The 27849-nt window shown below is 46.8% G+C and overlaps 1 protein-coding gene across 1 annotated transcript; it reads left to right on the top strand.

The window, feature by feature from the left end:
- The first annotated feature begins 18696 nt into the window (after positions 1-18696).
- LOC127315433 (mitogen-activated protein kinase kinase kinase 18-like) lies at positions 18697-20265 on the top strand. The gene has a single exon (XM_051345923.2). The coding sequence runs from the start codon at positions 18856-18858 to the stop codon at positions 20263-20265; it is 1410 nt and encodes a 469-aa protein (XP_051201883.1). The 5' UTR covers positions 18697-18855.
- Positions 20266-27849: the final 7584 nt, after the last annotated feature.

The raw sequence follows: 27849 nt of genomic DNA, 5'->3' as shown, positions 1-27849 counted from the left end.
AGGTAATATTAAATATCAATTTCCTCTCAAGAAAGGTATGGAACACTTCCCTAGAAAGAAAATGAAGTTACCTTATGATTCTATTATTAGAACAAATTATGATGTTGATGCTTCGTCTCTTGATGTTACTTGATTCACACTTTCTGCGCCTAGCTGAAAGGCGTTAAAGAAAAGCGCTTATGGGAGACAACCCATGTTTTTACTACAGTACTTTGTTTTATATTTGAGTATTGGAAGTTGTTTACTACTGTAGCAACATCTCCTTATCTTTATTTTATTGCATTGTTGTGCCAAGTAAAGTCTTTGATAGTAAAGTCAATACTAGATTTGGATTACTGCGCAGAAACAGATTTCTTGCTGTCACGAATCTGGGCAGAATTCTCTGTAGGTAACTCAGAAAAATCTGCCAATTTACGTGCGTGATCCTCAGATATGTACGCAACTTTCATTCAATTTGGGCATTTTCATCTGAGCAAGTCTGGTGCCATTTTAAAATTCGTCTTTACGGACTGTTCTGTTTTGACAGATTCTGCCTTTTATTTTGCATTGCCTGTTTTGCTATGTTTGATGGATTTCTTTGTTCCATTAACTTTCAGTAGCTTTGTGCAATGTCCAGAAGTATTAAGAATGATTATGTCACCTCTGAATATATGAATTATGCACTGACCCTCTAATGAGTTTGTTTCGAGTTTGGTGTGGAGGAAGTTTTCAAGGGTCAAGAGAGGAGGATGATACAATATGATCAAGAAGAGTGAAAAGTCAAAGCTTGGGGATGCCCCCGTGGTTCATCCCTGCATATTTTAAGAAGACCCAAGCGTCTAAGCTTGGGGATGCCCAAGGCATCCCCTTCTTCATCGACAACTTATCAGGTTCCTCTAATGAAACTATACGTCACATCTTATGTGCTTTGCTTGGAGCGTCTGTTTGTTTTTATTTTTGTTTTGTTTGAATAAAGTCGGATCCCACAATCCTTTATATTGGAGATATTACGCTCCGCTGTTTCGTATGAACACATGTGTTCTTAGCTTTATCTTTAATGTTCATTGCGAAAGTTGAAATACCTCATTCATTGATATATGGTTGGAAACGGAAAATGCCGCATGTGGTAAATGGTATAATGTCTTGAATAATGTGATGCTTGGCAATTGTTGTGCTCATATAGATCTTGTTTAAGCTCTTGCATCATGTACCTTGTACCCATTAATGAATAACTACATAGAGCATGTTAAAATTTGGTTTGCATGATTGTTCTCTCTAATTCTAGATATTTTCTGGTTGAGGTGTTTGAACAACAAGGAGACGATGTAAAGTCTTATAATGCTTACAATATGTTTATATGTGAGTCTTGCTGCACCGTTTTATACTTGAGTTTGCTTCAAACAACCTTGCTAGCCTAGCCTTGTATCGAGAGGAATTCTTCTCATGCATCCAAATCCTTGAGCCAATAACCATGCCATTTGTGTCCACCATACCTACCTACCACATGGTATTTCTCCGCCATTCCAAAGTACATTACTTGAGTGCTACCTTTAAATTTCTATTCTTTACCTTTACAATATATAGCTCATGGGACAAAATAGCTTAAAAACTATTGTGGTGAAGAATATGTACTTATGTGTCTTATTTCTTAGTAAGTTGCTTGTTGAGCGGTAACCATGTTTCTGGGGACGCCATCAACTTTTTACCTTTGTTGAATATCATGTGAGTTGCTATGCATGTTCGTCTTGTCTGAAGTAAGGGCGGTTTTCACAATCAAATGGTTTGAGTATGCATACTGTTAGAGAAGAACATTGGGCCGCTAACTAAAGCCATGAATCATGGTGGAAGTTTCAGTTTGGACATAAAACCTCAATCTCTTATGAGAATATTAACTGTTGTTGAATGCTTAAGAATTAAAAGAGGAGTCCATTATCTGTTGTCTATGTTGTCCCGGTATGGGTGTCTAAGTTGAGAATGATCAAAAGCGAGAAATCCAATGCGAACCTTCTCCTTAGACCCTTGTACAGGCGGCATAGAGGTACCCCTTTGTGACACTTGGTTGAAACATATGTCATGCAATGATAATCCGTGTTAACCCAAGCTAATTAGGACAAGGTGCGAGCACTATTAGTATACTATGCATGAGGCTTGCAACTTATAAGATGTCTTATACATAACTCATATGCTTTATTACTACCGTTGAAAAAATTGTTTCTTGTTTTCAAAATGAAAGCTCTAGCACAAATATAGTAATCCATGCTTCCCTCTGTGAAGGGCCATTCTTTTACTTTATGTTGAGTCAGTTTGCCTATTCTTTCTATCTTAGAAGCAAACACTTGTGTAAACTGTGTGCATTGATTCTTACATGTTTACCTATTGCACTTGTTATATTACTTTGTGTTGACAATTATCCATGAGATATACATGTTGAAGTTGAAAGCAACCGCTAAAACTTATATCTTCCTTTGTGTTGTTTCAAAGCTTTCTACTAAGAACTTATTGCTTATGAGTTAACTGTTATGCAAGTCTTATTGATGCTTGTCTTGAAAGTGCTATTCATGAAAAGTCTTTGCTATATGATTCACTTGTTTACTCATTATCTTCATCATTGCTTCGAATCGCTGCATTCATCTCATGTGCTTTACAACAGTATGATCAAGATTATGATAGCATGTCACTTCAGAAATTATCTTTGTTATCGTTTACCTACTCGAGGGCGAGTAGGAACTAAGCTTGGGGATGCTTGATACGTCCCAAACGTATCTATAATTTCTTATGTTCCATGCTACTTTTATGATGATACTCACATGTTTTATACACATTATATGTCATTATTATGCATTTTCCGGCACTAACCTATTGACGAGATGCCGAAGAGCCAGTTGCTGTTTTCTGCTGTTTTTGGTTTCAGAAATCCTAGTAAGGAAATATTCTTGGAATTGGACGAAATCAACGCCCAGGGTCCTATTTTTGCACGAAGCTTCCAGAAGACCGAAGAGGAAACGAAGTGGGGCCACGAGGCGACGACACGCTAGGGCGGCGCGGCCTGGCTCCTGGCCGCGCGGCCCTGTTGTGTGGGTCCCTCGTGACGCCTCCTGACCTGCCCTTCCGCCTACTTAAAGCCTCCGTCGCGAAACCCCCAGTACCGAGAGCCACGATACAGAAAACCTTACAGAGACGCCGCCGCCGCCAATCCCATCTCGGGGGATTCGGGAGATCGCCTCCGGCACCCTGCCGGAGAGGGGAATCATCTCCCGGAGGTCTCTTCATCGCCATGATCGCCTCCGGATTGATGTGTGAGTAGTTCACCCCTGGACCATGGGTCCATAGCAGTAGCTAGATGGTCGTCTTCTCCTAATTGTGCTATCATGCTCGATCTTGTGAGCTGCCTATCATGATCAAGATCGTTTCTTTGTAATCCTACATGTTGTGTTTGTTGGGATCCGATGGATATTGAATACTATGTCAAGTTGATTATCAATCTATCATATGTGTTGTTTATGTTCTTGCATGCTCTCCGTTGCTAGTAGAGGCTCCGGCCAAGTTGATACTTGTGACTCCAAGAGGGAGTATTTATGCTCGATAGTGGGTTCATGCCTCCATTAAATCTGGGACAGTGACAGAAAGTTCTAAGGTTGTGGATGTGCTGTTGCCACTAGGGATAAAACATCGATGCTTTGTCTAAGGATATTTGTGTTGATTACATTACGCACCATACTTAATGCAATTGTCTGTTGCTTGCAACTTAATACCGGAAGGGGTTCGGATGATAACCTGAAAGTGGACTTTTTAGGCATAGATGCATGCTGGATGGCGGTCTATGTACTTTGTCGTAATGCCCTGATTAAATCTCATAGTACTCATCATGATATATGTATGTGCATTGTTATGCCTTCTTTATTTGTCAATTGCCCAACTGTAATTTGTTCATCCAACATGCTATTTATCTTATGGGAGAGACACCGCTAGTGAACTGTGGACCCCGGTCTATTCTTTACATCTGAAATACAATCTACTGAAATACTTGTTCTTTACTGTTCTTCGCAAACAATCATCTTCCACACAATACGGTTAATCCTTTGTTCACAGCAAGCCGGTGAGATTGACAACCTCACTGTTACGTTGGGGCAAAGTACTTTGGTTGTGTTGTGCAGGTTCCACGTTGGCGCCGGAATCCCTGGTGTTGCGCCGCACTACACTTCGCCACCATCAACCTTCAACGTGCTTCTTGGCTCCTCCTGGTTCGATAAACCTTGGTTTCTTTTTGAGGGAAAACTTGCTACTGTCTGCATCACACATTCCTCTTGGGGTTCCCAACGGACGTGTGTTAATTGCACGCATCATAGCTCAGGTGTATATAAATGATATACATGTTATGGATGTATTCCTTGTTTGGTCACACAATGAAATTCTTGGGTATTTGTACCATATTGGTTGGTATGAAGTGTCATACAAAACAACGCAATACAAGAATACAATGGCCTAAGTGACTGACAAGGAATATGATAGGAATGCACGTCTGGAACAAAAATAAAGTGTTATTATGTTCGTCGTTGGCATTCTATCTAGCCCTTAGAATTTATAATAAAGAACTTAATAATTGTTATTATGCTCTGGTCAAATAAAAATAATGAGTTGTTCAAATTATGACATTACTCCATGTACGATGGATAAGTTATTATAAATCTTAATGGTGAAACACACATACATAACACTGACGCTAAAATGCTATAAGGCAAATGATTTGAATTCCACTTATTTGTGGAACCGCCATTTAGGTCATGTTAGAAAGGAACGCATGAAGGAACTCCATGCAAATGGTATTTTGGAGTCATTCGATTTTTGAATCGTTTGGCGCTTGCAAATCTTTTCTAAAGAGAATGACTGAAATACCGTTCATAGGCCAAGAGTTGAACGGGAAACTAACTTAGTGAAAACATACATGATGATATATGTGGTTCACTGGGCATAGTTGTGTGCGGGAGATTCTTCTACTTCATGAAAACTTCCAACAATGAATTGAGTATATATATGTGGATATATTCGATAAGGAAGAAGTTTGAAACATTTGAATAGATTCAAATAAATTTCAGCATGAAGTGGAAATCATCGTAATAGAAAAGTCAAATATCTATGATTAGATCATAGTGGAAATATTTGAATTACGAGTTTTAGCGAACATCTAATCCAAACCTTGTTGGATTAATGATGAGATAAAATGAAGCCATTATATTTTTGTGGATTATGCTTTAGAGACTAGTTATGGCATGGGTATGAACCCTAATAGTCCTTTCTTAAATTTTGGTATGCATAGCATAAGATAAATAAGTTTACAACCAAAATCGGATGAATGTCTTTGTTGGTTATCCCAAAGAATTGATTGGGAATTCTTTTCACTATAAAGTAAAAGACAAAAGTGTTTGTTAATGTTACTTGCTTATTTCTAAGAAATTGTTTTGTAGCGAAGTATTTGAGTGGGAGGACAATAAAACTTGATAAGGTTTATGAACCTGAGCATAATGATCAGAGTAGCGCTGCATTGGAATTGGTTCCGGAAGCGGTCACGATGATCATAGCTCTCAAGACTACAAAGTGTTTTAGTCATGGAGATCGAAGTACATATTGAACCTTGTAGGTATGGTTTACTTTGTGATCAAATAAATGATTTGTGAACAAAGGATTGATTTTGAACAATGATAAATCAACTACAAACAAAGAAGTTATGATGGGCCCTGACTCCGTTAAAATGGCTATACGCCATGAAATCCAAGATAGATGAATACTTTTTGAAAGTAAATAAATCTATGAAATTGATAGACTTGGATGAAATGTCCTTAAAGAAGCTAGGCTTGTCGAAAAGTTGTTTACGACAAAGTTCAAAGAATTGACTACGATAAGATTAGATCTTCCGTAGAAATGCTTATAGTCTATGTGGATTATTCTAGTAATCACTACATATTTCTTTTATGAGATATGTTATTAGGATGGCAAAATATATTACTTAACAGAAGTGTGTATTAAAGGTGTATACAAGATACAACCAAGAGTTTTGCTAGTCCGTAGAATACTAGATAGGAATACAAACTTCAATTGGATGAAGTGAGTATTGCGGAGTTGGAATCTTCACCGGATGAAATGATCAAAGAGTTATGATTTCATCAGAGACGATGAAGAGGCTTGCATTTGCAAGAAATTAAGTGGGAGCGCTGAGACATATTTGTAATACTTTATGTAGGTGACATATCGTTGATTATAAATAATGTAATTATATAATTGATTAAAAAGGTTTCATTGAGAATTAAACTTCAATGAAAGGATATGAACTGAAACATATTTAGTGTCAAGATCTATGAAGATGGATTGCAACACATAAAAGTTTGAGTTAAAAAGTACATAGAATGAATATTGAAGTAGTTCAATATAAAGAAGGTGTTCTTTTCATGTGAAGGTTTTACAAGACTTGAGTGTATTTGACACTCAATGAGTAAAAACACATGAGTGATTTAGATCACGAATAATATGTACAATATCAGATGTCCTATGCTCTAAATGGTTAGGAGCATATACCAGAATGATTCATGTGATGATCATTGGATAAACAGTAAAGAATATCCCTGAGTACTTTAGAAGAACCAAGGATATATAGTTTTGTATGAGTAATGACAAACAAACCGCTGTAAGGTGTTGCACCGATATTAGTTTGGTCACATATAAAAATAAAATTTCAATCTCAAATTAGGCTAAGTGTTGTTTAAAAGGTAGCACAATGAGCTAGAATTTGTCTATGCTAGATTTAGATGAGTTCTAAATGTTGTGACGGATTCTACAAACGAAGGCAGAATATGTCATTGTTTTGACAATGACTGAGGATGTTAAGTCAAGAGGTTTTTTGAGAACTTGGTGTAGTTCCGATAGTGTCAGAACTTTGAAACTATATTGTGTATGACAATATTAGTGACATATTTCAGACCGCGGAATTAAGGTTCCACCAGAAGACCAAACATATTTAATGCCGACTCATTTAGAAAATGAGTGATGCATTGAGACGCAAATGAATTGCAAAATACATACATTTCTGAGCATGTCAGATCCGTTGACTAAAACTTCTCCCGTGAGCAAAACATGATAAAGCACCGGAAGGCCAAGGTGTTATATCTTTACATATGTAAACTAGATTATTGACTCTAGTGCAAGTGGGAGACTGTTGGAGATATGCCCAAGAGGCAATAATAAAATGATTATTATAATATATCTTTGTGTTTATGATAATGTTTACATACCATGCTATAATTGTATTAACCGAAACATTGATATGTGTGTGTTATGTGAACAACAAGGAGTCCCTAGTAAGCCTCTTGTATAACTAGCTTGTTGATTAATAGATGATCATAGTTTCATGATCATGAACATTGGATGTTATTAATAACAAGGTTATGTCATTATGTGAATGATGTAATGGACACACCCAATTAAGCGTAGCATAAGATCACGTCGTTAAGTTATTTGCTATAAGCTTTCGATACATAGTTACCTAGTCCTTTTGACCATGAGATCATGTAAATCACTTATACCGGAAAGGTACTTTGATTACATCAAACGCCACTGCGTAAATGGGTTATAAAGGTGGGATTAAGTATCCGGAAAGTATGAGTTGAGGCATATGGATCAACAGTGGGATTTGTCCATCCCAATGACGGATAGATATACTCTGGGCCCTCTCGGTGGAATGTCGTCTAAATAGCTTGCAAGCATATGAATGGTTCATAAGAGACCACATACCACGGTACGAGTAAAGAGTACTTGTCAGGAGACGAGGTTGAACAAGGTATAGAGATACCGATGATCAAACCTCGGACAAGTAAAATATCGTGTGACAAAGGGAATCGGTATCGTATGTAAATGGTTCATTCGATCACTAAGTCATCGTTGAATATGTGGGAGCCATTATGGATCTCCATATCCCGCTATTGGTTATTGGTCGGAGAGAGGTCTCAACCATGTCTACATAGTTCACGAACCGTAGGGTGACACACTTAAGGTTTGATGTCGTTTAAGTAGATATGGAATAAGGAATGGAGTTCGAAGTTTTGTTCGGAGTCTCGGATGGGATCCAGGACATCACGAGGAGGTCCGGAATGGTCCGGAGAATAAGATTCATATATAGGAAGTCATATTCCAAGTTTGGAAATGATCCGGTGCATTTATGGCAGGTTCTAGAAGGTTCTAGAAAAGTCCGGAAGAAATCACCATGGAAAGTGGAGTCCCGGAGGGACTCCACCTTGTATGGCCAGCCAACCCTAAAGGGGAGGAGTCCAAGGTGGACTCCCCAAGGGTGGCCGGCCAACCCCCCAAGGAAGGGGTGGGAGTCCCACCTTGAGTGGGATTTCCCCCCTTTGGGTAGGTTTTGTCCCTATGGAAGGTTTTGGTTTCGGGTCTTATTCGAAGACTTGGATACCAACACTTGGGGATTTCCACCTATATAATGAGGAGGAGAGGGAGGGGGCTGTCCACTCTTGGCCGCACCACCTAGGGCTGCCCATGGCCGGCGCCCTAGCCACCCCCTCTCCCCAAACCCTAGCCTCTCCTCCTCCACCACTTCTCCTGCATACTCTTAGGCGAAGCCCTGCCGGAGTTCTCCAGCACCACCGCCACCACGCCATCGTGCTGTCGGGATTCCGAGGAGGATCTACTACTTCCGCTGCCCGCTGGAACGGGGAGAAGGACGTCGTCATCAACACCGTACGTGTGACCGAGTACGGAGGTGCTGCCCGATTGTGGCACCGTCAAGATCTTCTACACGCTTTTGAAAGCGGCAAGTGATCGTCTACCGCAGCAACGAGAGCCTCCTCTTGTAGGCTTTGGAAATCTTCATGGGTTAGTCTCGTTCATCCCCTCGTTGCTCCCATCTTCTAGATTGCATCTTGGCTTGGATTGCGTTCTCGCGGTAGGAAAATTTTTGTTTTCTATGCTACAAATCACTACATCGGAGGACATGATCAAGAGGGTGGAGAAGTCTCTTAAGAAGGTATCTATTAGAAGGATAAGAAGGAAGAAAGCCGTAACAAGGGAAATTTCAGAGGCTTAATTGTTGGACTCTTTTTAGGTTGTCTCGTTCTGTTAGTGGGTCTCCTTTGCAACGTTGTGCTTTTGGGTTGTCGGTTCTAGTTGGTTTAGAGGTTCTTTTGGTGGTGTTCTCTTGTATGTGTGCTCTTGGTCATGTTGTTGTAGGTTTTCGCTCGGTTTTCTCCTAAAAACTGAGCACTCTCTTCTTAATTAATAGATGGGGCAAAGCTTTTGCCTCCGTTTCAAAAAAAAAGCCACGTTGTTTGGTGGCCTGCATAGAGTTTTTCCGTCCCCGTGTAGATTTGGGCTCTGCCCGTTTGGTAGGCCAGTTTTGAGGCCTCGTAGCAGCCCAGAACGGCGTCGCTGTTGTTTGGCTGCAACCCAGAAACCGCTTCTGCTTACCTCTTACCTTCTGTGGTGAGTGATACGTCTCAAATGTATCTATAATTTCTTATGTTCCATGCTAGTTTTATGACAATACTCACATGTTTTATATACACTTTACATCATTTTGATGCATTTTCCGGTACTAACCTATTAACAAGATGCCGAAGCGCCAGTTCCTGTTTTCTGTTGTTTTTGGTTTCAGAAATCCTACATAGGAAATATTCTCGGAATTGGACGAAACAAAAGCCCACGGTCTTATTTTCCACGGAGCCTTCCAGAACACCGAAGAGGAGACGAAGAGGGGCCACGAGGTGGCCACACCATAGGGGGCGCGGCCCTACCCCTGGCCGCGCCGCCATATGGGGTGGGCCCCTTGGGCGTCCCCCGACTCTGCCCCTTCGCATATATAATCCTTCCATCGCGAAAACCCTAGTACCGAGAGCCACGATACGAGAATAGTTCCAGAGACGCCGCCGCCGTCAACCCTACCTCGGGGGGTTCAGAAGATCGCCTCTGGCACCCTGCCGGAGAGGGGAATCATCACCAGAGGGCTCTACATCACCATGCCCGCCTCCGGACTGATGCGTGAGTAGTTCATCCTTGGAGTATGGGTCCATAGAAGTAGCTAGATGGTTGTCTTCTCCTCTTGTGCTATCATGTTTAGATCTTGTGATCTGCCTATCATGATCAAGATCATCTATTTGTAATGCTACATGTTGTGTTTGTTGGGATCCGATGAATATGGAATACTATGTCAAGTTGATTATTGATCTATCATATATGTTATTTATGTTCTTGCATGCTCTCCGTTGCTAGTAGAGGCTCTAGTCAAGTTGATACTTGTGACTCCAAGAGGGAGTATTTATGCTCGATAGTGGGTTCATGTCTCCATTGAATCTGGGGGAGTGACAGCAACCCCTAAGGTTGTGGATGTGCTGTTTCCACTAGGGATAAAACATCAATGCTTTGTCTAAGGATATTTGTATTGTTTACATTACGCACAGTACTTAATGCAATTGTCTGTTGTTTGCAACTTAATACTGGAAGGGGTGTGGATGCTAACCCGAAGGTGGACTTTTTAGGCATAGATGCATGCTGGATGGCGGTCTATGTTCTTTGTCGTAATGCCCTAAGTAAATCTCATAGTAGTCATCATGATAAGTATATGCTTCTCTATTTGTCAATTGCCCAACTATAATTTGTTCACGCAACATGCTATTTATCTTATTGGAGAGACACCACTAGTGAACTGTGGGGACCCCGGTCCATTCTTTTACATCTGAAATACAACCTACTGGAATCATTGTTCTCTTTTGTTTTCTGCAAGCAAACATAATTCTCCACACCATACATTTAATCCTTTGTTTACAGCAAGCCGGTGAGATTGACAACCTCACTGTTAAGTTGGGGCAAAGTAGTTTGATTGTGTTGTGCAGGTTCCACGTTGGCGCCGGAATCACTGGTGTTGCGCCGCACTACACTCCTTCACCAACAACCTTCACGTGGCCTAAGTTTGAGGGCAGCACCCTGCCTTCCGTTGTGCCATAGTTTAATCATTGGCCATGGAACAACTCAAGAAGTACATACATGGAAAGCAAGGTGGCATAGACCTCATAGAATGAGAACATATGAAGGAAATGTTTGATCTGAACCAATGGCATGGTGATGTTCAATCATGCCATAGGTTCAGATCAATCATCTCCTCACACTATGATTACCGGTTACAATCATTGGCCTAGTTCAATTAGAAACTACACAATCTACAGCAACCTACCACGACTCATTCCGCACATCAATCTCAACATGCTAAACCCCAGCACAAAAAACCCTTCCCCTCTTTGCATGCACATTAAGATCTGCCAGTTTCAGCAATCGAAAGCACGATCTAGGAAAGATCTACCGCAATACGACACCATAGTAACAGATCTAAGCAAATCGAGACCGTGAAATGCAAGCACTGAACAAGAACTGCAAGAAATGGGGACGAACACCTTGCAAAACGTGAATCCGACCGCTATCCTAACGGAAACCCTAGCAGATCTAATGTGCATGTCGTCGAAAATGCTTGAGAAAGGCATGTTGTGCAAGAACGAGTACGGGCGTGAGAAGTACAGGTCGTTACCGCCATTCTTCCGGCCGAGAACGAGGTCGAGGTCGCGGCCGAGGACGAGGTCGAGGTCGTGGGCAAGACGACGAGTTCGAGGTCGCGGCCGAGGACGAGGTCGAGGTCGAGGTCGCCGATGTCTCCTTCCTCCGGTACCGGTGGTCCTCCGTGCGGCGGGGCGGCGGATTAGTCGGTGAGAGGGGAACCGCCAGGTGATGTGACAGTTTGGGGGAGGTCGTGAGTGAGAGGAAGGAGAGGGAGCGGTGAGCCTAATTATGGCGCGTGTTTCCGAAGGGACGCGGCGTCTCCGCCTCCCTTCTCCACGCGTGCAGGCTTCTGGCCGCAACGGGCCTGGCCCCGGAGAAACTGCCATTCCGGGCGTTCCTCCAGGCCTGTCCCGGGGTGCTTCAAAATCCGGTTCATGCAACAACACAGTGGGCTGCAGGCATCCAAACGGGCCGAAAATAGCTGGCCCGATGCGAGCCAAGGGGGAGGCAGGCTACCAAACGCGCCCTAAGGCTCAGTTGGCCTCCAAGTTTTTGTAAAATAAAAATATTGTAAAACTATAGTATATTTTTTGTCTAGCCAACAAATACTTCAGTTTTAGAAAAAGAGGTTGCAACCTTCTTTTTCTATACTTTAAAATTAGTGCAGTTTTATACAGTTTTTTGAAGAAAAAAAAGTATAGAAAACTGTAGTTTTTGCTGAAACCAAACACCTCAAAGTATTCAATACCATGGTATTTTCAGAAACCAAGAATACTTTGAAAAAACGTTGTTGCCAAACGCATCCGAATCCTTTATTTCTTAGGGTAGATCGACTGACTGAGGTAAGTGGCAGACCACTTCTTCTCCTTGCAGATTCTGGACAAGCACTATGGAATAGGGCATCCTCAATTCCTCATATGTAAAATAGAAATATTCCATCACTGAAGTTGTCAGTAAAAATTTGCAAATTGAACTAAATTCCATTTATAAACGGAAGTACCTATAAAACAGGCATCATGAGTGTTGCGATCAAGATCCATTTTTTACCGCGTTAATTCAAAATATAGTAAGAGCCTAATTACAGCAGAAGAAGGAAGGTTCTCAAAACTTACACAGAAGTCAAAATTTTCCAAAGCTGAGCTTAAGGATAAATATTACAGTAAGGCACCCGGGCTGCGGCGGTTTTAAACGGCGATGTCCGCCCCTAATTGCTACGCCCACACTAGCATGGCAAAAAAAAATGCGCCAGAGAAAACTGCGTTAGGGAGCATATCAGACGCTTTTTTCACTTGGCACATCGTGATACGCCACGCATTCTCGTACACGGCATCGAAATTAAAACGCCTCGATCCGTTAACATATGACACATTATTTAGTGCTGTGCGTATATAAGTTGCGGCACAAACTTATACCAACGTTGATACGAGTAGATTTTTGCGGCACCAAATTAATCACAATCATTCATGATAAGACGGTCAATTCTTCTATCAATATAGTAATTTTGATATTATCGAGATATCTATTCCATAATATATAATCTTACATAAGATTACATTGCCAACTAACCTAATAATTTCACTTAACTTATGAATCGCCAATACAAATGAAATGAAAATTAATCAAAACATCTGCAGGACAAGTGGAGAAAATTTGTCCACTTATTCTATGAGATTCTACATGCACAATATATACTACGACGGTGGCAACGACATGGCCAGCTTCCTCCGCGCGCGGTACTATGACAGGTGCAGCGATACGACCACCATCCTCCTCAAGCCTAACGCTGGGGTCGATGTCGTTCAGATGCCTGCCGTCCTCTGCGCGGCGGGCGGCGTACAGAACTACAGGTACTCCCTATCTTTCGAGTACGGTTGGATTTGAAAGGGACAACAGATCAACTTGAATTGGGAACGATCAACTTGAATTGGAAACGCATGTGTAGGTGAAGGAATAAGATGCATCACGGTTTATACAATAGATGTGGCTTTGCCACCAGTCACAGGTTGTTCAAGTTAAATGAGAAAGGTCGATTCCAGCGGCCAATCCGGAGGAAAACCTTGCGGAGAAGCTAGAAGGTACAACACTACGAGCATCACAATAGTATTAGTAGTAGTGTTCTTGCGGCTGTGCATCAAGTCAGGAGCAAAAAAACGCATGCTTTCCATGGAGGGAAACAGTTAACAATCCTCAATTATTATGTCACTGAAAGTACGAGTCATGCCGTTGCGTGAGCCGTCAGGGACTCAGGGTGGAGTGTTAACCTCGTTCTTGGGCTCGAGACTCGTCTCCCTTATCCTCTGCTACAGTAGGGTGAGGAGAAACCAGGGCGTCCAAGTCTGCTCTCGTCTTCCGCCGGCGAGCCCGCCGGTTCCCCTCCCCTCCGTCGGTCGCTTCGGCGGCCGGAGGGCGGGGGAACCCCGGTGCTCTGTCCTGGCGTGTAGATAGTAGTAGCTGTAGGGTTTGGGAGCGCGGCGTTCCGGTGGTGGCGGCGCCGTGCTGTCCAATAAGGTGGCCCAAGTTCCAGCCCCATCTCGCCGGCGACGGTGAGGATCTTTGGGTCCTGTTTGTCTCCGTCGGCGAAGCCCAAGCGAGGTTGGCTTCGTCGTTTTCTGGTGTTTTGTCCCCCCGGCTTCTTCCTCGTGTTGCCGTCGATGGCTCCTGCGGCGGCGGCGAGCTGGTGGTGGAGAGTGGCGCGGGATCTGTTTCCAGGCCCTCGTTGCTCTTTTATAGGAGTCCAGATGTCTCGTTCCGGCGAGGCGGGTTTCCGGCTGTCCCCTTTGTGCTGATGCAGGTCTTCAAGCAGGCTTCGTCCTCTGGCGTGGACCTGACCACCGGAGTGGTTCGGGGCGTTGCCCCCGCCGACATGCTCATCACCTCTGCAAGATCTTGGCGTCCGCGTCGAGTGATAGATGCGGCGACTTCAACGAGGAGATGTCCTCTAAAGGACTACTCCGGCGACAAAGCTGCGCCCGCAGGTGCTTCTTCCCTAACTCCGGCGTGGAGGTATCGGTGCTGGCGACGGCGGATCGTGTTAGGCGCACAAGATCCCAAGGACCTAGCTGTTTTTCTATTCTTATCTAGGGTTCTTTCTGTAATTCTGGGTCAGCTGTCCAATTTCTGGACCGTTCTTGTACTTTCAAGTTTCCTTACTTACAGTTCAAAAAAAAAAAAAAAAAAAAGTTTCCTTACTTAATATTTTCCAGATATTTGTGCTCAAAAAAAAAAGGGACTCAGGGTGGAGAAGACCAGTATTCGATTCCAAACTGGTGGTGAGTGGTTCATTGGCCCTAGCAGTATAGTTAGGGGGTCAGAAAGGTTGTAATGGTAGCTAATCCTTTATTTCTTAGCGTCGATCGATTGATTGAGGTAAGTGGCAGGCCACTTCCACCCCCCTGGAGATTCTTAACAAGCAATATGAAATAGGGCATCCTCATATGTAAAAAAGAAATATTCCTTCACTGGAGTTGTCCAGAAAATTTTGAAAATTTAAACTAAATTCCATTTATGAACGAAAGTACCTATAAAACAAGCCTCGGACCTATATCCGTTTTTACGGCATTACTCCTAAATATAGTAGTAAGAGCCTAATTACGGCAGAAGATGGAAGTTCTCAAAATTTAGGCATAAGGGAAAATTTCCCAAAGTTGAGCTTAAGGGTAGACTTAACTGTCCAACTACATCTTTAGTGACGTTTATCTGTTATCATCTATAAACTAAACATAATTACAGCCATAGAGATTGTGTTGTCGTAGCTAATCCTTCATTTCTTCGCGTCGGTCGATTGGTTGAGGTAGGTGGCAGACCAGTTCCACTCCTCCTGCATATTCTGATCAAGTTATATTCCATTGTTATGGAAGTAAATAGAAAGTAGGGAATACCAGTGCTTAGACTACTCATAGTGGAGAGTAACATAGGTAGTAACATCAACAACATGCAATGCCAACTAAGCATTTTGATGACATGTCATGTTATTAATTGAGGAAAGAGAGGGTAGTGGTAACTAGCTATGTTACCATCACATCACACATTTCAAGGCAAGATGAGTCTACAACTTAATAAATGTAGCATTTTATGTTACTACACCTATGATACTAACCACTATGGAGGTAGTAACGTAGAGTAGTAACATGTGTATGTTACTACCTAATGTTACTCCCCACTATGACTAATCTTAAAAGGTAGTATTACACCACTTGAGTTGCTCCAAAAAAATTGGAGGCTAAATTGCTCTATTTATCAACGAAAGTACCTGTAAAGGAAGTATCATGGCTTTTGCAACCTAAATCCAACTTTTTTTATGTTAAAATATAGCAAGAGCACTAATTACAACAGGAGAAGCAAGGTTCTCAAAAATTTACAAAGAAGGCAAAAAATCCCTAACTTGACCTTAAGGATAGACTTAAATGTCGATCTACATCTACGAACTAAACCTAATTAAGTTATCATTGCAAAGTCTTCAACACAAAGTCCATTAATCATATGTCGCTAAACAATGGAAACAAAGAAGCTTATACATTTTTTTTCGATTGGCTACTGCAAACAAACAAAAACTCAAACAAGTCAGCAGCCAGGTCTAGGGTGACACTATTGGAGCCGCGGGTGGAGATGCTCTAAGAACACTAATTATAGAAGAGTGAGGAAAGCTCTCAAAATTTACAAAGAAGGCAAAATTTCTCAAAGTTTAGCTAAAGGATAGACTTAACTACCTACCTACATCTTTAATGACGTTTATTCCTTATCATGTACTACCTCTATCCATAAAAGGATGTCGCAAGTATGTCTAAATTTAGATGTATCTAGACATTATTTAGAGTATAGATACATCTGAATTTAGTTACTTAAAGAAGATGGAATTGGCAAACCCTCTTAAAGAGAAAGTACATTGGCTCAAATGTGTTTTCTTAGGTTCATTGGAAACCTGGGGAATCTCATTTATGGGTGGGTCTTATGGCGACGAAGAAGTACTTCTTCCCATATGGATCTTTCTGAATTAGGGATGGTCCAGAGATTAGTTTTTGGAGGATAAATGGCTAGGTAATTCCATGCTCCGAGAACATTACCCTGCATTGTACAATATTGTTCGGCATAAAAGTGAGACTGTCACTAAGGTGTTGGAAACTTTCCCACACTCATTGGACCCAGGCAAGCATAATGGAAGCCACGCATAATGGAATGCTTTGGTACAACGTCTAGATTCTGACGCATGGCTCTAATGTGTTTCGTTGGAACCTGACGAGAAATGGTACTTTCTCTGTGGCTTTCATGTACAATGCTTTAAAACCTTACGCAAAAACGCTCTCCACGACAAGTGTCCCCCTCCCATGATTATTGATTAAGCACCACCAATAAAAACCTGATGTCCAGCATAGGGGCATCTCCAACCGGCCGACCTAAACGGACGCGCTGGGTCGTCCGTTTTGGGCCGTTTGCGTGGCCGGCCGGACACGCAGACAGCGCCCCGCGTCCGCGTGTCCGTTTGGGTCGCACGCGGCGCCCAACGCGGCGATCCAAAGAGACGCCACGTGGTTCGTCTTTGTTGCGCGGCGCTGCGCCATGGCAGGCCTCGACGGGACAGCCATGGTGGGCGGTGGAACGCGCGGGAAAGATCCTGCGCGCCACCAAGGTTCCCGCGCGCGCGAAAACGCTATTGGCGCGCGCTCGCGCCCAAGTTTCCCGCCAGGCCGCCGGCTATAAAAGACGGCGGCGGTCTCACACGGACCGCATCAACTTCCTCTCCCACTCCACCTTCTCCGGCGGCCACTCCACCTTCTCCGGCGCCATGCCGCGCACCCTGCAGGCCACGTGGGCCAAGCTCTCCCTCGCCGCCCGGGCCAGGTTCCCGCGGACGGAGGAGGAGGAGCGCGTGGACTCGCGGTGGGTCGCCGACGACGAGGCGCTCCGCGTCGCTGCCGAGGCGGCTGCAAAGAAGGCAGGCGACGCCGAGATGGTGGAGGCGGCCGCGGACGGCCGGCACGAGACCGCGGACGGCCGGTACGAGGCCGCGGAGGAGGGCGGCCGCCGCGGAGGAGCCCGTCGACGAGGAGGACCTCGCGCCGGCGAATATCAACGCCGCCATCGAGGAGCCGTCTCGCCGATCTCACGCGCGTGACGAAGGAGCACGAGGCCACTGGCGGGCCGGCCGCCGCCGATTAGGCGACCTCCTCGGCCGAAGAACGAGCCGATCGCTATGCGAGCAGCCCATCACCTCATCCAGATGCCCTCGCCCGAGCGGCGCGCCCGGGAGGATGCCGAGCTCGGCGAGCGCGGCCGGCAAGAGCGCATGCGCCGGCGGTAGGAGAACCACGAGGCCTGTGCCCCCGCCCGCGTCCGCTCGGGAGGCGCGCACCGCCGTGGAACGCGCCGCCCGCAGAGCTTGAGGTATGCGGGAAGCGGATGGTTCCGCCGCAGAGGCGGAGCGCGAGCGCGCCCGAGGTGCTCGGACGGAAAGGAGGAGGATGAAGGCCTCCGCCCAAGCCGCCGCTGCCGCCCCCGCCGCCGTTGCCGCCGCGCCACCCAGCTGGTAAGCTGGAGTGGAATCCTCACGCGTACAGGCCGCCCGCGTCGAGTGAAATCCACGGCCCCGACGGCGAGCCGGCGAGGAGCCGCCGGCGAGGCCGCCGGCCCCGTACGTAGTAGGATAGAAGTAGTAGTTAAAAAAATTGTAATGGGTTCTTTTTAATAAAAACAAATGTTTATGTCTATGACACGCGGGCCAGGGGCGGACAAGGGGCGGACGCGAGCGACCAGCCTTTCGCGTCCGATTTGGGCCGGGTTTGCGTCGTTACGGACGACGCGGCCATCCGTTTTAGGGATGGGTCCACGTGCTGGGCCGTGTTTTTGTCCGGCTGGACCCATCCGGACGCGCGGGCGCGGGATGTGTCGCCCCGTTGGAGATGCCCTAGCAGTGTGCCCCGTTGTACCAGCGGTTAGGTGCTGCCAATATGAAACTGAGAGAGGAAAAAAGAAAGAATACTGTCAGATTAGAGTAGGAAGGCAAAGCCAAAACCCCCAAATGGCCAGTCCCGTTTTGCCAAATGGCGAATCTCCTCGCGACGGCCAGGTCGGACAGCTTCGCTTTGGACAGCCCACAATTAACCACCTCCACCTTCCAGAGCATCGTCGTTCCCGCAAGCCTCACCACCGGTCTATCTGCTAGCCTTGTAGTTGCAGACTCGCAGTACTCAGGTAGGACTCGGAGTAGTATATAAACATAGCCGATCGCACAAAGCGCGAGGTGTGGTGGTGAGTAGAGTACTCGTTCCCAATTCCAGTTGCGTTCACTCGGAAACAAGAAGCAGAGCCAGAGCACAAGCCATTCTTGCGGCGGCAGCAAGAATGGGCGTCGTCGAGTGGACGCGGGGACCGACAATCGGCAGGGGCTCCTCCGCCACTGTATCGCTCGCCGTCGATCGCCAGACCGGGGAATTGCTCGCGGTGAAGTCCGTGGGCGCCAACCGGGCCGCCGAGCTCCGGCGGGAGCAGAGCATCCTCTCTGGCCTGAGCTCTCCTCACGTCGTGCGCTGCCTTGGCTCGGAAGTATCTGCGTCGCACGACGTGAGCGGCGGGTATGACATGCTGATGGAGTACGCGCCCGGGGGCTCGCTGGCCGACGAGATCAGGCGGCGCGGCGGGCGGTGCGAGGAGTCCCTGATCCGGTGGCGCGCGCGCGACATCCTGCGCGGGCTGGTGCACGCGCACGCCGCCGGGGTCACGCACTGCGACGTCAAGGGCCGGAACGTGCTCATCGGCGCCGACGGCCGCGCCATGATCGCCGACTTCGGGTGCGCGCGGCGCATTGCCGACGAGCAGCTGTTGGGAGGCGGCACGCCGGCATTCATGGCGCCCGAGGCCGCACGGGGCGAGGAGCATGGCCCGGCCACGGACATTTGGGCTCTGGGCTGCACGGTCATCGAGATGGCCACCGGCGCCGCGCCGTGGCAGCGGTTCGGCAGCCCCGTGGCAACGCTGCACCACGTCGCGTTCTCGGGCGAGGCGCCGGAGTTGCCCATGTGGCTGTCGGAGGAAGGCAAGGACTTCTTGGGCAGGTGTTTGCTGCAGGATGCCGCAGAGCGGTGGACGGCGGAGCAGCTGCTGGAGCACGAGTTCGTGGCATTTGCAGCCCCGGTGTCGTCGCCCCTCATCTCCGTGGCAGGGATCACCACCCAAAAGAAGATGTTCGTGTCCCCCAAGAGCGTCCTTGACCAGGCATTGTGGGAGGACGAGGATGACGACACGACGGCGGACACTGCTACCGCCTGCCCCATCGACAGAGTCCGTGGCCTGGCAGCCGGCGCGCCGGACTGGACCTGGGACGCGAGCTGGACCACCGTCCATTCCTCCGGTACCAGCGACGGCTACGACAGCCCCGCAATGTCGCCGGACACGGATGCTGACGGCGATTCTCCCGCCAGCAGCAGCTCCGCCGGGCGTGCGGCCGAGGCTGGTGCCTCGAGCAGTCAGGCCTCACATGCCGGCGGCAATCGTTACGATGACACGAGCAGCTGTAATGGGGAGCGGAGTGATGATGATGGTGATCACGTGATTAGTAGCGATTGTACAGCCATTCTTCCAATCACAAGCAATGGATTCTTTTCGGATATGTTATTATTGTTTGTCCCGGCTGGCTGCCCAAGTTTACCTTTGCCCCTGCTGTTGTTCTTCCTGTTATTATTTGTTTCTCCCATCGGAGCCACCCCACTATTAGATCCTCTCAGGCCATCTCCAAAGCTGGTACGCAAAAGGTAAAACGGATACCGCGTGCGTCTGTTTGGGTAAAAACGCGTCCCAACGCGCAGACCCAAATGCAAAACGGACTGTCCGTAAGGTCCGGCACGACCCAAAGCCGGCTTAAATTTGGGAGGCTTTTGCGTCCTCCCGGACAACTTCGTGCGGCTGTGGACATCCGTTTATATCCGCCCGACCCCACATCTTCTCTCTCCTCTGTTTTCTTTATCCCATGGAGATGGCCGAAGTAGCCACCGGATTTTGACCGGCCTAACCAACTGCCGCCGTTGCACACGCCGGCCGCACCCGGCGCCGACTACTCACTTTTTTTCATCCATGCCGGAAGTTGCTGCTTCCAAAAAAGCTCCGGCGACAAACGGATTGCGCGAACACGGCGCTGGCCGCGTGAGCCATGGGCGTGGCGGAGCTCGCCGCGAGCACGGCGCGGGAACGGACGCCGGCCGCGCAAGCCACGCCGCCGTGGCGGAGCTCGCCGCGACGAGTGCGGGCACGGACGGGGACGGGCTGGGCTCGCGTGGACAGCCACGGCCGGCAGAGCGGGGCTCGCCGCGTCGGCGGCGGGCACGGACGGCGCCGCCGCGACGGGCGCATGCACGGGCGAGGCGGGCGGAGGTCGCCGGGGCGGGCGCGGCGTGGGCGGGCGGAGCTCGCCGCGACGCGCGGGCGTGGGCGGGGCGGAGGTCGCCGGGGCAGCGTGGGCGGGGCGGGGTGGGGCGGAGGTCGCCGAGGCGGGCGCTGGCACGGCGGGGGCTCGCCGCGCCGGCCACCCGGGCGTGGGCGGCGTCGCCGGGGCGGAGGTGGTCGCGTCGGCCACGGCGGGCGGCGCCGCCGGGCGGGGTGGAGCTGGCCGCGACGGGCACGGACGGCGCCGCCGCGACGGGCGCGCGCACGGGCGTGGCGGGGCGGGCGGAGGTCGCCGGGCGGCGCGGCGTCGGCGGGGCGGAGGTCGCCGAGGCGGCGCCGGCACGGGCGGCTCGCCGCGCGGCCACGGCGGGCGGGGCTCGCCGCGCCGGCGCGGGCACGGCGGGGCTCGCCGCGACGGGCGCGGCGTGGGCGGGCGGAGGTCGCCGGAGCGGGCGAGCTGGCCGCGGCGGGCACGGGCGGGACGGCCACGGCCGGGCACAGCCGGGGCGGGCGGGGCGGGCGAGCCGGGGCGGCGCGGGCGTGGGCTGGGCGGAGCTATCCGCCGGCGCCTCACCTCCTCTGAGCCAACGCCGAGCTGCTCCCAATTTGGGTCGTGGGTGCGTTGGGGAGTAAAAATCGAGCAGGACGTCTGCGAGCGTCCGCGCGACATCCGCCTGTCCGGTGGACGACCCAAACGACTCAAAACGGACGGCCCAGCGCGTCCGTTTGGGTCGCTCGGTTGGAGATGCCCTCATATTCCGGACCGCATTTCGATCTGTTTGGGTCCGCGACGACCTACGGATAAGAAATAGGCTACGGTTCGTTTGCGGGTGGCAGCGGCTTCAACGGCACCCTTCAAATATCCATGGCCTCACATATTTTAGTGTTTTCTAATTTACTTCTACACATTTCAGGTATGAAAATTTTAAAACAAGGAAAACTTAAGTACATAGTTTATTACACAATCATAGCATCCAAATTCATAAAACAAATATAAAGTATTATAGGACATAGTTTTACACAAATGATAATAATTAGAATAAAAATCAAATAAACACTACAAAACTAGTTGTTTCCAAGATGATTCCACCATTCCACGTATATTTGATAAAAAAAAGTAGATGTGGATACCTTGTCACGCATTAATGTTGCACAGCCAGAAAATCTACCAAATCACCTGGTGGTCTGGGTTGGGGCGCAACATTCTCACCTTGAGATTCCCAGCCTTGGTCAAAGAAGCTCATCATCGTCTGTTGTAATATCCCAGTATTTGGGGTTACAAAAATATAGGAAACATATGTGTGCATTGCATTCATGCATAGAAAATCTAGGGAATTTTCGCGCTTTAAAGTAAGACAGTCACAGTAACTGAAGTTTCACTTGACCTTGGTGCAATTGAAGTAGCTCATCAAGTCAAGCGCTATAAACCTCAATGTGACTTTGTTAAAACCTTGTTTTGTGTATAGATGATTTGATCTAAGGGGTTAGATCAAATGGAACTAATGATCAACACAACAACACTTTACTCAATGATAAATTGCTTGATCTTATAAAAGATTATAATCTGGTAATCCTTGTCATAACATATGAACACCTATTCAATTGCAAATCAAGTAACAATAAAATGGAGAAACCATTCTTGACTTATCTTTTCCATGTCTTAAACTAATCCTTGGTCCTACCATGAACCTCATGGTATCCATTCCACTTTACTCTTGGAAACAAGACCAGGAGATAAACCCTAGGAATATATATTCTTCTCTATTAAATATTATTATACATCAAACCTAGAGAGGTGAGAGTTCTATGTATTTAGTAGAGAAGTAATGACAAACTTTGAGCTAAACCTTGGATATGCATCCATGTATTCAAATCATCATCCTTAAGAGAAACCTCAGGGTATTATTCAAGACAATCCCTAGAGAGAGATAACCATTTATGTTAAACATAGATATTGATGATCACCTCAACCTCTATGGAGCCTAGCCTTAGGTTAGCATTGAAGTCTTCCCAAATGAGAGAGACCATTCATACCAATATTAGCTTTACCTATTTAAGAATCAAGGACACCATTGAACTAAAGTGTTAGGTTGTAAACCATTTCCTCTTGAAGTGGTGAGATAACCTAATATCAAGTGGAACAAGATTATATCCATGAACTGATAAAGTAAGAATGAGACTAATCCAACCAAGATAGCCAAGTGGAGTCTTAGCCTAGATACCTAAGGAAATATTAGGAGTACACCATAAACCCTAGAATAAACCATTCCTATGTAGAGAGCTCAAGCTATGGTGTTACACTCCAGTTAGTTGAGGCAACACTTGAATCTGAGGGAGAGAACTATACATATACCCAGATGATTATATCATCATTCCCTGGAAAGAACCCTAAGTAATAATCTCAGGCATTCTCCTGGGATATAAACTATTGAGACAACCATAGTATGCCTATCCTAGAAAGTAAAATAGAAGTGCTATACCTTAATTGATCAAGACAATGCTTGATCATGAAAGTGAAAACCCCATTTAATGAGAGATACTTAGAAAACCTTAGAGTCAAACTCTATACTTTATATGGTGAGAAACCATTCATTCTTATAACCAAAGTTAACTATAAAAAGAACCATAACCACTTTAGTTACTTTAATGATAAATTGAGGATAGTAATAAAAGTCAATTGGTAGAAGATAAAACCAATTCTCAAGTCCTTAGTAACTAAAGTAGAACATCAACTATGAAGGAAGTAACCACCTTATCATGGATAGGGGAGACTAAACCCTAGTTGGTGCATAATTTGGGTGATCACAACTAAAACCTAAGCCACAATCAAGTTCCAAACCATATGCCATTAGGTCAATATCATTAGAACCCAAGAATTGCTCACAAACTAAATCTTATGCTTCAATTATTGAACCTAAGATTAACCTAGTGCTAAATTCTATAATTAAACCCATGGTGGTGATCAACCACTTATCTTTACAACCAAGACCAAACCATGATGAGAGTAGTACCTACTCTAGGTATTTTAAGGTGTTACTAAACTACAATATTAATACTAAACTTGGAAGGAGTTCTAGTAGAATTTCCAATTCATTAACACATAGTTGTGCACATAAAATAATAGGCAAGTGACAACATTCTCAAATAGGAGGTCAAGTCCTTAGAGATATTTTAGCACATGAAATCATGCCGTTAAAACACTTTCTTATTTGAAATCCAGTAATAAGTATTACCTTTAAATTGTTTCTTGCAAAGTAATACCAAATAAAACCTACATATCACTAAGTGATAAAAATATCATTGGAAAATAATTTGAATATTTCCAAGATGATATTCAAATTCATGTCAATAGGAATATTTAATCCAAATACCAATAGTAACTAAGAAATCAATGTTTTAGTACCATATTAAATTTGTTAATACACAACAACAATCTTTAAGTGCCTGGAATGAGGGAGGGGGCCGTCCTCATCCCTTCCTCGCGCATGGAGGACACCACGACGCCGTGGCCAGCTTCTCCTCGTCGCTGGCAGTTCCTTCTCGACCGACGTCGTGACGAGGCGTAGTTTGGCGCGGTATAAAAGCCCCACGACGAACAGCAGCTTCAGATTTTCCCCCTCTGCTCATTTTTTCCCCAATCCGAAACCCTACCCGAGCCGGTCGTCGACCATCGCCGTCGATTGAGGCTTTCCTAAGCCACGCCGTGGACGCCATTGAAACCGCCGTCCTCGACTTGCTCCTCCTACACAAGGAATCGAGCCGAAGCCTCCCGGAGCGCCGTCGTCGACTTCATCTTCTCCGACGGCCGGAGCAGAAGATTCCGGCGAACCAGCCATCCCCTGGCCTCGCCGTCACGCGCATCATGCTCGGGGTGAGCCACTGGTGCTCAAGCACCCCATATCCTCTTCAATTTCGCCCTCAATCGTGACCGCCACGGTAGCCTGCGAGCGCTCGGCCTCGCCGGTGAGCGAGCTCCGGTGACCATTTAGGGGCGGCGTTGGTACCGTTAGGAGCACCACGTTGTGCTGAGTCGAGTGGTGTGAAGATCTCGTCCGCGCGAGCCCGGGAACGGCGGCGCTGTCGCCGAATCCCGCCGGCAGTGAGCTCCAGCGCCACGTCGTCAATTTTGACTTCGGTCAATGAGGGCGTGGCAGCTGACGTGGCCAGGACCCCACCAGTCATAGACTGTGGGTGTATTCTGGCCGGGTAACTCTAGTTTTTCTTTCGTTTTAATTTAAATTCAATAATTACTGCAACTTTGCCAAATTGTATAAAATTCATTAAAACTCAGAAAATTATAAATAAGATATCAAAATTCTTAGAAAAGTAAACTCTATCCAATAAAAATATAATATGAAATTTTTATTTTTAATTAAAATTTAATTGTTTTAAATTTAATAATTAAGCCTTTTCTTTTAATTCTAAATAAAATTAAAATTCAATAATTAGAAAAACTTTCCAAATTAAACAAAAGCCAATAAAAAAATAAAGAAAACATTAAAACTAATTTCTTTATTTGTTAATTTGTTAAATCCTTATTAGAAGGATTTAAACCCTGATTAATAATTACCTTAATTATTAAAATCCTTAAAAATAATAAAATGCTAACTCCAATACTAGTGTTATCTCAAAGTGATTAATAAATGGAAAACACTGGGCTTCCCCCGGGGGATCGTGACTTCTCATCGTCCGGGTCCAGCTGGCGCTGCGCGGACGGCCGGATGCGCCCACCGAGCACTGAACGAGCACTGCGCCCACCGCTTTGAACGCACACCACATGTACGTAGGCCCCACAAACCGTCCAACCTTATCTCCTCTCTGCCTCCCTTCATCGTCTTCCTCCGCGCATCGCAGCCATGACCAGCTCCGCTCGGCGCTCGCCTCATCTCTCTCCTCTCCCTGCCCCGCGACCCCTCCACCTCCGGCCTGCCTCACCGCTCCTCCTCTCTACATCACCGGGATTTCTCTCCCCCGTCTCGTCTATTGCTCTCTCTAACCCGCGCTACCAACACGTCGCCCCTGCAAAAAGCTCCGGCGAGGTCCTCCAATGGTGCTCCCTTGCAGCACCTCCACCCCGCCTGGCAGCACCCCTCCCCCTCCCCTTGGAAGCACCTCATATGCAGCACCACCGGTGTCGTCGAGGGTAGCGATTTGCTGCACCGTCGCAGGCTACCGGAAGCATCCCCGCCAGCCGCTCGGAGCATCGCTGCCGCTCGGTTGTAGCAGCGCCGACGGCCGTTTGTAGCAGCGCCGCCGGCTGCTGGGAGCATCGCCGCTGCCCGGTTGTAGCATCCCCGCCGGCCGCTGGAAGCATCCCCGCCGGCCGTTTGTAGCAGCACCGCCGGCCGGTGGGAGCATCGTCACCGCCTGGTTGTAGAAGCGCCGCCGTCCGCTGGGAGCAGCGCCGACGGCCGTTTGTAGCAGCGCCACCGGCCGTTTGTAGCAGCGCCGCCGGCCGCTGGGAGCATCGTCACCGTCTGGTTATAGAAGAGCCGCCGTCCGCTGGGAGCATCGCCGACGGCCGTTTGTAGCAGCGCCGCCAGCCGCTAGGAGCATCACCGCCGCCCAGTTGTAGCAGCCAGGTTTGCTACTTTTCGGATTTCGGCTTTGTTGCCATGGACTACCGGCGGCACTGCTTCAAACCTTCAACGACATTGCTATTTGGGCTTCCAGGTTTGCTACTTTGGTCTTGCAGCTCTGCTGTCATGGTCTACTGGCGACGCTACCTTGGAAGTTGCTACAAACCTTAGGCAACACTGCTAAAAGTAGGAAGCGTTGATACTTCCGGCAACAGGTGGTGTTGCTGCAAGCCGTGCCCGGCGGTCGGCCGTGCTGGTCGGCGATCAAGCTTCCGGTGGATGGCGATGTTGTGCGGGCTGCAGTACTCACAGTGGAAGCACCTATTTTTGCCGCAAGTCGCGGCGGAGGGCGGAGTTTCCTCGCCAGCAACGGAGCTTCATCATCGGTGGCGGCGGTCGGAGCCTAACGGAGTTGCCACCGGCCAGTGGGAGATACGCGCGGAAGCGGTGCTGCAGAGAAGGAAGGAAGGAAGGGAAAGCGTGTGTTGATGGGATCGTGGGGTCCACCCACATGGGAAGAATAAAGACTCGTCCACGTACCCAGATCCAGCAGATAACTCGTTCGTGTACTCGATCCAACGGACGTACGCGCTTAGTTGTGTACGATCGGGTGGCTGCGGACCCGGGGGATCTGGGATTTGATCCCCCGGGGGACGCTCAGCACTGCCCTTAATAAATTCAACTTTATAATGAAGTTATTACCTTAAGAACTATGTGGTAGATTAGGAAACCCTAGTTTCATCATACATAAAATAGTAGTTCATAATTTTATGTGGGATTCCAAAACCCTAATGCTAATAGGAACCTAGCTCCATTAAATCATATGAACCCTAAATTGTTTACAAACCAAAACCCTAGAGTATAACATGTGATCATGTTACTCCATTATCATTCAAAGATCCATAATTATCAAGTAAATACATGACTATGTCCACATAGAATATGGGAACCCTATCACTATTAAATTAGCATCCCATGTGTTCATCCAAATCAAACCTAGTTGATCAAGTAGGATCAACCAAATCTAAACCCTAGTTCCTATCATCCAACTTATTAATCTTAATAATTCCTATTTAGCATCACACCATTGTGATGAACTCCAATAGCATCTACCCAAGGTTTATGATTACATGACCATAATCCACTAAACCCTACAAGTGCTTCATAATTATAAATCATTCTATTTAGGAACTACCTAATTCATTACTTAGTGGATCCAATAGCAAACCCTAGTACCTATAAATCTTAATTGCAATACTTCTTATTACTTAAGAAGTATGTTCTTCAAAAGTTATTCTTTTGAAGAAAATAAAAAGTAGCCATCAATCCTGCCTTATGGGATCTATAAACCCTAGCCAGCTATCACCAATAAGATGAACCA

The sequence above is a fragment of the Lolium perenne genome, chromosome 7 (genome assembly GCF_019359855.2).
Source record: "Lolium perenne isolate Kyuss_39 chromosome 7, Kyuss_2.0, whole genome shotgun sequence".
Lineage (NCBI taxonomy): Eukaryota > Viridiplantae > Streptophyta > Magnoliopsida > Poales > Poaceae > Lolium > Lolium perenne.
This window is presented reverse-complemented; position numbering and strand designations above follow the sequence as displayed.